This window comes from Meriones unguiculatus, chromosome 17, assembly GCF_030254825.1.
Source record: "Meriones unguiculatus strain TT.TT164.6M chromosome 17, Bangor_MerUng_6.1, whole genome shotgun sequence".
NCBI lineage: Eukaryota > Metazoa > Chordata > Mammalia > Rodentia > Muridae > Meriones > Meriones unguiculatus.
In genome coordinates, this window is record NC_083364.1 from 15,772,555 (window position 1) to 15,783,596 (window position 11,042).

Genomic DNA, 11,042 nt, shown 5'->3' on the forward strand with positions numbered 1-11,042 from the left:
TAGAGTGTTCCAGAAAGAATTCTCCCACAGATTGCACAGAGAGATGAGGAAGGCACCTCTCTTCAGCAGAGCTGAGATCATCCAGGCTTAGCCTTGAAGGTGCTGGGGAAGAGAAGAGAGACAGGTGCGAAAGCCATTTCAAAGTGAGCTTGACGGATATTAAGAGTGTATGAGCCACGGAAAGACTCCCCAGTCAAAGGAAGGAGTCAGGAAAGACTGGGAAGAGAGACCAGAAATAAAAGACCCATCTTAATGTGTGATTTTTCATGATGACAGACATGGCCATAAAACCATGAACTGTATACTTGGAATCCAACATGGCTGATCTATCTTCCAGCCTAGTGCCAAAAATCCCACAGTGGTGACCTTAGCCAGAGGTTATTGAAAGTTTATAGAAATTGTTCAGAAAGCTCCTTCCTCTGAAGTAGTAATGACTTTTTATTTATTTTTGTATGTATAGCCGTAGGAGGAAGAGGAAGGCTCGGTGAGGCAAAGGAGCAGAAAGTTAGCTACAGGAAGGCCGTCCGAGGCTGTGTTAACAGAAGCAGGGAATCCAGCCAAAGGAAGGTGACGTCAGTGTGCTATATTGTCTGGATTTCTTTAAAAGTGACACGGGTAGAGGGTTGTGATGAATGAAGAATCCAGAAGCCATCTCTGAGGAGTGGTGGTGGCTGTCTCTGAATATCGGTGGGGGCAGAGAAACACCTGCAGGAGGGCCGTCACTGCCCTTTCTTTTACTGCAGGTAGAGCTTCTTCCGGAGGGTGCTTTGGATTTCAGGGTTCACTTTCCTCGGCGTTCCTTCCTGCATCACCTCTGTGTCTGCCATAATTCGGGTTACCTGAAGAATAGGTGTGTTCAGCTATGGGGACTATCCTACTGGGGAGGTTGGTGTCAGGAGAGCACGGAGATGAGCAGAGAAGGTCAGGTGGGTATCTGTGTCTTGAGACATTAATTGCTCTCTAGTATTGCATAGTTTCTATGGAATTATTGGTTAGCTGGTTTGTGTGCCTCTGCCTAGATGTGTACGTATGTCCCTGTCACGCATGTGACAATTGTTTGAGAGAGGATACATCGGGATTTCTTCTTCCATAACTCTCCACATTGTTTTACTGAGGTAGAGTCTGTCATTGAATTAGTAGTTCACTGATTTTGATAGATTATCTGGGCCTCTGCATGCACAAACATGCATGCACACCCATCCATCCCTGCACACATGTGCCTACATGCATGCACACCACACAAAAATACATGAAAACAAACAAACAATCATTCCCATACATGATGAGCTTGGGAGTCCTAACATGTTTGCATGGAGATGAGGGCATAGGGAAAGCCCCGGTGGGGGTCCCAGATGCCTCACGTGGCTTACCTCTTCTAGCAGTTCCATGATGGATCCTGTTTTATTTGTGAACACATCCGTCAGGGTCTGGATGAAGCCAGAACCTTTCTCGTCATGTCTATAGGAGAGATACCCTGGAAAGATCAGAAAATTGAGTTTGGAGAACTCTCCAGAGAATAGAAGGGACCGTGGGAGAGAGTCCCTTCCTGAAGGAGAAGATCAGGCATTGGGGGTGCTCGTTCAGGGGGAGGAGTCTAGGCCACTAGGAAACAGCTGAGAGCTCATACCCTCTACCGTGGAATAGATGTGGAGGGTGTCCGTGTAGGTTGGGATAGTTTGGGGGTTGTCCTTTGTGATCGCAGCAACCCGATCTCCACCTATTTCTTCACCGAGGTCTCTGTGCTCTAAAACAAGGGGGAGGGAAAAAAAAGGTCAAGATGGAAAATGGAACAAGAAGGCTGCAGAGCAGTCTGGTGGCCTGCCAGGTTTGGGGGAAGGGACCTCTGACTCTTGGATTTGCCTGGATGGAAAAACAGACTCCAGGCTGGAGAGGTTTAAGAGACTTTACTGTTTTTGCAGAAGACCAACAGTCAGTTCTCAGGGCCCATGTAGGTCCTCTACCTCCAGATCCAGGGAGCAACACTCTTTTCTGGCCTCCTCAGTTACCTGCAGTCACACATGTACATACACACAGGGACACACACACATACACATAACTAAAAATAAAACAAATCTCAAAAATGGATGGATCAGGTGGGCATGACGATGTGTGTCTATAATCTCATTACTTGGGAAACCGAGGCAGGAAGATCATAGACTTGAGGCCAGCCTGGACAGCAGAGTGAGCTCCAGTTCAGCCTAGAGCACACAGTGAGATGCTGTCTTAATAACCTTCCCCTAAAGACCAAGGATGAGTTGTCCCAGGCCTCACCTCCTCTGCAGGCCTGAATGATGTATACTTTTGGCTTGCCTCTCAGGGCCTTGCAGTTCTTGTTGTTCAAGACCTCAAAAAGATCCTCCAGCCTGACCATCTTCTCATCTTCTCCCTCGAGGACGCCTTCCAAGCCATGTGCCATAAGCACCACGAAGGCGCAGCTGACAGGCTCTTCCCAGTTCTCTATGGTCTGCTTAAATTTGTCCAACTCATCCAAGAATTGCTTGGAGGAAGAGGATGAAGCGGGATCAGATAGGTGCCCCAAAGCTTATCCTTCTGGTCCAGCCCTTCCTGCATGACCTAGAGATGGCTGCTCAATACCTGGGCAGTAGGATCCGTCTTCATGGTGCTTTCAAATCTCAGGTAACTGAACATGTGTTCCAGGGCATCCATGTCTGCCCCAGAACCCTCCCGGGCTTTGGTGACACATAGTGTCAGGGCCAGACGGGCACCCGACATATCATATCTTTCCTAGGGAAGAGAGACAGAGAGACAGAGGAAGAAGAAAACACACCACAATGAAACCTGGGGTTAGGGCTGGCAGCCAAAACCCAAGGTGCCCGTGGCATCAAACTTCACGTTTGTCTTTGTGGTACTGGAAATTGAACCCAAGGCCCTGCCTGTTCTTAGGCCAGTGTTCGATCACTGAATCAGATCCCTAGACCCTGACACTCAAATGAAAAACAAGAAAGTATGGCTGTATCTACCCAAGCATGGGAAACACACTGCCCGCTCCACGCCATGTGCACACGGACAGCAGTAATCGATTGACTTAGTGGATACACAAATAAAAGAAAACATGAAGAGTGGAGGGGACATGTTGGGGACAGCATAATGAGAGTTGGGGAGGATTGGGGTGATATGAGCATGTTTCATTATATACATGTATGAAATCCTCAAATAATAGAAATGGAAGCAACGACAACAAACCAAATAAATGTTTGACATAAGCGTTCCCCACGTATTGCATGGGTGACTTAGCCAGCCAAACCATCTGTTACTAATGGGGAATTCTAATTCACCTAGTTAGCCTCTATTTTTATTCCCTGTCTTGAGTCTAACTTCGGTTTTCAGATATAAATGAGTGTGTCCATGTGGGTGTGGGTTGGGTCACATCTGGTGGAACTGACTCTCTCTGGTCCTTCCAGAGAGAGCTCTGTGGAGGTCGGGGTGATCTGACGGTGACATCTGTCACCTCCATCGACCTCCAGGGCTGATTAAGTTGATATGGCTCCTCACCAGATGCCTCCTTCCTCCCTCACTACTCCATCCATGAGTGTCCTTCCGAAAGCTGTGTGCTTAGCTAGAGAGGAAGATGTTCACTGATTGACACTTGGGTCAAAAGTATATGACTAGCTGTGCTCCCCAGCTAGAACCTCCAAGCAAGGCGCCAGGAGGTTCAGGGCGCTCCACAGAGTTCTTTATTTCTTGCTTGCTTGCAGAGGTCTCAGAGTGTCTAAAGCCATGACTGAGATCCTCTCTTATACCATCTGAGAAAGAATGGTATTGGGGGTCAAAACTGCTTTCTTTGAAGAAAAGCAGTTGACTGAGAACCAAAGCGATAAGGGCTTAGCTCTTGGAGACAGATGTGCTGGGTTTCTTTTCTCCTCTTCCAGTTTGTGTTTCATTTCTGGGTCTATTTTTTGTAATTCTTTCTATCCCTCCTGCAACATTAGGTTGTTCATCCCTTCCCACACCGCCGTGCATTCTGTATCCTCACCCACCTCCTGCAAGGGCTGAGGACCGCTCATCTCTCTTTGATTCGGAGTCTGGCTTTCAGCACCCTTGCCTTTCCCTGGAGGTCAAGAGAAAATAGGTAGAAAGTCACCAAAGGAAGCCTGAGGGGATCAGATGGCAGATTAATTTGTCTATCTTAGGCTTTTGAGATTGAAGAGCAAAGTTACTATATGATCAGACCTAGGCAAGAACTGATAGTCTTTGGAGAATGTTTTTTTCTAGAGTTACAATATGGTGGACTCTTTCATTCATGTTATTCTAGGCCCATCAAAAATGGCATCTCTTGATGGGTGTGGGTGCACATCTTTAATCTTAGCACTCATTAGGCAGAGGCAGGCGGGTCTCCGTAAGTTCCAGGCCAGGCTGGCCTACAGAGTGAATTCCAGGACAGCCAGGGCTACAAAGAAAAACATTGTCTCAAAAAAGAAACAAAACAAACAAACAAATAAACAAACAAATAAACCAAAAAAAAAAGAAAAAGAAAGTAATAAAAAAGGCATCTCTTGAGCCTCTCTTTCCTCCTCCAGAACATACACCTGTCTGTGTTGGGGCAGACTCCTCCTCCCCAGGACTGATGATGGTAGCAAAGAACTCACATACTCCTCCAGTATACCAAGGGATGTCTGGCTGAGGAGGGTTCAGGGTTAGCTTAAATAGAGAATTTCATCAAAGTGAGGGTTGGATTGATCCCATCTCTCATCTGAAGAGGTCAATCTATTTCTTTCTCTCTGCCTTGAGACTGAGCATCTGCCAAGAGTCTTCATCCTTTCCTCTGAGCCCTGTCTTGAACTCTGGCTAAACTGAAGAATGTCTGACACACCCTGGGCCTTTCCTCACACTTCTGTATCAGACTGGCATGCTTCTTATGATTGGAGTGACACAATGTCTGCCATGCCTCCTCTCCATTGCACATTTTTCTACCCACCTACCAATCCATATGTCCATCTGCCATCCAGCCATATGTCCATCCATCTACTTAATTATTCATCCATCTTTTGCTGAGCATTTACTCATCCATTTATGTATTTATCCATTCACCCACCCATCCACCCATCCATCCATCCATCCATCTACTCACTCATCCATCCATCCACCATTACACCCACCCACCCATCCATCCATCCATCCATCCATCCACCATTCCATCCATCCATCCATCCATCCATCCATCCATCCACCTACCCACCCAAGCACTTTTATATCCAACTGTCCAACTGGGCACTCATCCCTTCAGCTACTCTCCTTTCACATTCAAACAACCATCCATCCATTCATCTATACACTAACCATCAATCTATAAGCTCTCCTTATGTCTATTCATCTAGTTACTTGCATCTAACTCTCCACTCATCCACTGACCAAGCACATGTTTCCTGAGGGTTTATTACATATCAGATAGACAGATAGACCTTCTTCTTGCCCTTTATGTAGTTTTATGACAAGCATGAACATCAACTCTCCTACGAACACACACACACACACACACACACACACACACACACACGCCATGAGGAAAGGGGACTAAGTCACCTCCTGTGACTAAGGAGGTGATGGGAACCCATCTCTGAACACAGACACAGCAGACACCACCCTGACCCCTGTCACCCCCAAGAACTTAAGCATAGTATGCTCTCTCTGAGATTCAGTTTTTGCATCTGGAAAGGCAGGACCCTGGGAATAGCAGCAAAGGCAAGGTAAAGCAAGGCAGGCGTTGTGATTCCTACTGGCCTCCTGGGTGTGCCACTCCCGTTTCTGCCTGTTTCTACTTGTGTTACGGCAGTGTGTGCCTATCACTTTAATCATCTTTGTGATTACATGCTTGTAAAGATGATTGTAAGACAGATGCATTGACAAACAAAAATAACTTTACAACAAACATCTCATACTTTATAGATGATGCAAAGATTAGACTCCTTAGACTACAACAAAGAGAAATGACACAAAGAGGAAGCAGCAGTGCTTTCTGATTCTTACTCTTGTGATTGAACTGGTAGATGAGCTCACGTTTTATGACCAAATCCTGCCACCCTTATCTGTGTCTCCATCAGGGCCAGCAGTGTGGGTGGAGAGGCAGTGTTGAAGAGAGTGTGTTGAGCAAACAAATAACAAATAAATGAACAAATGAGAAAAGGCCTGTGTAGACAGAGGGAAGATCGGATGGAAATCTCTTCAGTTCTGTCAGAACAGAAAAGGGGAAGGAGGAAGCAGGGAAGGAGGGAAAGAGAGAGGGAGAGAGGGGGAAAAGGAGACAGAGAGAGAGAGAGGGAGAGGGAGAGAGAGAGGGAGAGAGAGGGAGAGAGAGAGAGCAGTTGGCAAGTCCCTCACCAGCTGCAGAAGCAGGTGCTCCTTAGGGTCAGGCCCTGGCTTGTCTCTTTCCAAGCTGCTGATACAGCGCTGTCACTCCAGAGGAGTTAGATCCACGTGCTGCTCTCTGAGAAGGGGTGGACACAAAAAGATCTTCCTACGTTTCTCCCGAGAGCTTGTCTGTGACTGGGACAGTGTAAACTCCGTCCCTTTATTGCCAGCAAGTTTTCTGTCACTCAAGAAACCTCGTGACGAGAGGTGACGAGAGGGCCACACCCTTGACAGCAGGTGTGGAAATAGAGTCAGACGCCCATGGAATGAACGAAAGAATGGTGGTGTGGCTCAGCGGACACCCCCTACCTAGCCTAGGTAACTGAGCATCCAAAGGAAACAAACCACAGGCCCCCCACTCACCACCCCAGGGTTCAGCTCTACTCGTTATTAACTTGCGGTCTCCACCATTAAGTCCATTTCATTCATTCCAGCCCCTCTCTATCAGGCAGATAGCAGCAGGTTCACTTTCTCGTCATCTCCCATCCACAGGAGCCCTCTGAAGACATTAGCATCATTCCTCCCATCTTGTGGCTGAGGCTCACGGCTGTGCAAATAGGTGGCAACTCAAAGACACCCACCCTGTCCTTGGCATTCAAACCCAGGACTGTCTAGCCCGGCTGCGTCCACGATGCTTCATCAGCTCTTTCTCTTCCTCTTATCCTTCCTCCTTAGTTCTTTCCTAGTGTCTTGCTTTCTGATTGTTTTTACAGTGACAGCTTTCACGAGGCAACCCCCGCCCCCAGCTCTTCCACTTGACCTGTCCAGTTCGTCAGCTTTAGTGTCTTTACAGAGCGGTGCCAAGGACTCTTCGCCACAGTCCACTCTAGAACGTGCTCATTGCCTTACTAAGACAGGCTCTCTCACCGAACCCAGCACCAGATCTGCAGCCAGAAATTCCCGGACGTTCCTCCTGTCTCTGTCTCTAACAGTGCTAGGGTTATGGGCCTGGGCATGTGGCCCCACCTGGCTTTCTACATGGGTTCTAGGGATTTGAATGTAGATCCTCATACTTGTGTATGGAAAGCTTGTGTGTGAGTGCATGCATATGTGTGGGAACCAGAGGCCAGTGCTGGACATCTTCCTCTATCGCTCCCTCCCTTAGCTTTTGAGACCTGGTTTCTCACTAAACTTCTGGCTCACTGATCCAGCCAGCCAGACTGACCAGCAAGCCCCTGATATCCACCAGTCTTCATCTCCCTGTGGCTGGGATTATAAATGCATGCAGCTGTACTCAGCTTTCCGTACGGGGGCTGGGAGTCTGACTCAGTTTCTCACGACCGAGCCATCTCTCCATTCCTCCTTTTCTGGATATTTCACATTGTGAATACATTCTTCTGTGTCTGGCCTCAAAAGCCATTTGAAATATATTTTTCTTCATTGTCCTGCCATGAAATTTCAGCTGATTATCTATCTATCTATCTATCTATCTATCTATCTATCTATCTATCTATCTATCTATCTATCTTTCTATCATCTACCTAATCAATCTATGTACATACCCATCTATCACCTAGCAATCAATCTATCATTCTGTTTTACAAACTAGCTATCTGTCTATCTAAATCTATCATACCTATCTATTTCTGTGGCCTACATCTCTACACATATTTATATCTGTACATACTGAGTATGTATCCGTGTACCTGAACACTAGACAGATAAAGAGTAAGAGTATTTTTCTCTCCTCCTCAAACCAGTTTTGTGCCGCTGGTGGTGGTGGTGCTCCCTGAGGATGGATGCTTTCTGTGTCCTGCACAGACCACAGACCAGGCTTTTCCTACCCGAGTTCTCACTGATGGGTATTTGGGTCATTCCTACTGCAGCTTTTCAGATTACGGGTCAGGGAGCGGTGCGCAGAGAGCATAAATCTTTTGGTGAATGCACACATGCATCTCTTGTGGGCATCCCTTCGTGAGGAGCCGCTGACAGAGAGGCAACTGCTCCAAGCCTCACAGCAGCAGTACAGAGGCTGCCTCTGGTTCCCCTCTCTTTCTGCCTTGGTCATTTCAGTGCATGAGCAACCTCCGGGCTCCGTAAGCTGCACAATGTTTCGCTGGGTGGGTGTCAGGGATTTGGTGAGTCATCCCTCTGCTGGTGGACAGTTCAGGTGTTTCTGGTTTCTCTCCGTGGCAAGTAAACGCTGCCACGGGCAACTTCCCACAAGCCACTTCAAACGCAAGACGGACTCTTTTCTTTCTTCTTCGCATTTATTTATTTGCACTTCCGTAAGGGTGGGCACCGGCACACTTTTGGGAGTCAGTCCTCTCCTTCTATCGTGCGGGTCCTAGGAATCTGCTCAGGCCGTCAGGCTTGGCAGCAGGTGAGTGCCTCTACGTGCTGGGCCATCTCACCTGCCCCTAAGTCTTTTCTGAGGGTACGGTTCCTAGAAGTAGACTTATTGGTTCCAAGACAGTTGAACACTTTGACATAGTTTGCCTGTCACCCTTCCATCTCAAACAATACAAGAGAGAGGAGATAGAGATTGAGATGGAAATAGAGATAGGGAAAACATTCATTATAACTGCCTTGTCATCAACTCAGGCTATTCCTACCAAGCCTGGTTTTCCTGTGTGTGAAATGACGGTGACTCTGCCCATTTCTCAGGTTGCCTGGGACACACACACACACACAGCAGCGCTTGAAGCTATGGCTCTCTGCACATAGGAGGCACACTGCCGTTCCTCCTCTATTTTTCTTTTTCATGTTGCATGCATGCTGATAGGCAGCACCATGCTGGGTTTTCTTCTCGATCTTTCCCCATTCATTCATTCTTGGTCCAGAAATTTCTATTGTAAAACCTATTCTGCTGGGCAGTGGTGGGACATGCCTTCAATCCCAGCACTCAGGTGGATCTCTGTGAGTTCAAGGCATCCTGATCTACAGAGTTGAGTTCCAGGACAGCCAGCGATACACGGAGAAACCCAGTCCCCCCCCCCCAAAAAAAAAAACCCAACCAACCAACCAACCCCCCCCCCACATGAAACAAAAAATAAATAAAAAGAAAAAATTATCCCAAAGGGAAAAAAATGTGAATTTGAGAATATTTTCTCTTGAGTCCTCTGGCTCAGAGAGCAAGAGTCTCCTGTTGGAGACTCTTCTGGAGTCAATCCGGAAGGAAAAGAAAAAGAAAAATCCAGGCTGATGTGTAGCTGGGCTTTCAAGTAGTGGGATACTGGTCTTTCATGGTGGTGCATACCATCAGGAACTCTGCAAGAACTAGAAGTTTTCCAGTCTGTTATTCTTAGCACATGCTCACCCCTAGTCACAAGAACTGTCTAGAGTGAAGAAAATGAAGACTGGTCTTGGCTGGGCTTTATTGCATATGAGATGATAAAAGATCAAAAGGTTGTAAAATGTTTCAGAATTCTTGGCTGCTTTTGTTTCTTTTTTTGGTAGCATTAAAATGCTGTATGTTTGTTTGTATGTATGTGTGCATTTTTAAAAGATTTGTTTTATTTCTATTTATCTGCGTGTGTGTGTATGCAAGTGGAAGCCAACATTGATGTCAGGAACCATCTTCCATCTCTCTTCCACAATTCACAGGGCCTCTCAATCAGACCCAGAGCTTGTGGATGGAGCTTGTCATACTAATCAGCTGCTCTGGGGATCTCGTCTCTGCCTTCTAAGGCTGGAATTGCAAAGGGGTCACCACGCCCACCTAGCATTTATGTGAGTTCTGGGGATCTGAACTCTGGTCCTCAGGCTTGCTCAGCAAGTGTTTTAACTACTGAGCCATCTCCCCTGCCACCGACACATTACTTAGAGAATGGTTTTTAACAGAAGCTGGTCAGCTAAGAAGGTAAAATTTTGGAGAAAGGAGCTGGGGTTGTGGCTATCTGCTGTGGTATGCTAGAAAATGCCCAAGATCTGGGCTGGAGAGATGGTTCAGCAGGGAGAGGCATTTTCTGTCAATCTTGGCAACCTGAGTTCGACCTCTGGGATATACGTGGTGGAAGGAAAGAGCCTACTCCTGAATTACCCTCTAATAGACACCCTGGCACGTGCACATCTCATTTTAAAATGTGTGTGTGTGTGTGTGTGTGTGTGTGTGTGTGTGTGTGTGTGTGTGTGATGTGCATTGTGTTACAGGCTTTAATCCCAGCACGGGGAGGCAGAGAAAGGTTGATTTCTGAGTTCAAGACCAGCCTGGTCTACAGAGTTCCAGGACAGCCAGGGCTACACAATAAGACCCTGTCTTCCAAAAACAAAAACAAAACAAAAAAGAATGTATAAAATTAAAATTTAGAACAATACACGCAAATGGACAAAAAGCAAACCATGAAAAGCAAATAAGACGAAAGTAAAGTTCACTTGCCGTGTTTGACAACTTCTTTTGTGCAGACCCTTTGTGGCTAGTGACAAGCTGCCAAGATCACGCCTGAATTTGGGGTTAGGAAGAAGTGGCCTGAAGTCAGGACCGACTGGTGTGCAGGGGAGGAGGAGTGTAGACAGGCTATTCCTCAGTGGTTTCCTCGGAGACAGTGTATGTAAGCATCCGGAAGGCAAAAGCAGGCAGCTGGGTGTGCTGGGATGTCCAGTGAAGTCTTGCAGTGGAGAGTGACATGGAGGGGTCCTTATTGACTTCTCTTTAGCTCACCCAATGCTGAAATCTCAGGATGTCCCTGGTCCTCTGGTGAGACACACACTTGTGTGCCAGGAGGTTTGTGAGAGAA

General features: G+C 47.0%; 1 protein-coding gene across 1 annotated transcript; it reads right to left on the reverse strand.

The window, feature by feature from the left end:
• Nucleotides 1-420: 420 nt before the first annotated feature.
• On the reverse strand, nt 421-6,515 carry Casp14 (caspase 14). The gene is made up of 7 exons (XM_021655506.2): nt 6,337-6,515; nt 3,999-4,069; nt 2,596-2,745; nt 2,272-2,497; nt 1,628-1,744; nt 1,371-1,474; nt 421-839 (listed from the first exon to the last, which is right to left on the reverse strand). The coding sequence occupies exons 2-7, from the start codon at nt 4,023-4,025 to the stop codon at nt 735-737; spliced, it is 729 nt and encodes a 242-aa protein (XP_021511181.1). The 5' UTR covers nt 4,026-4,069; nt 6,337-6,515; the 3' UTR covers nt 421-734.
• Nucleotides 6,516-11,042: the final 4,527 nt, after the last annotated feature.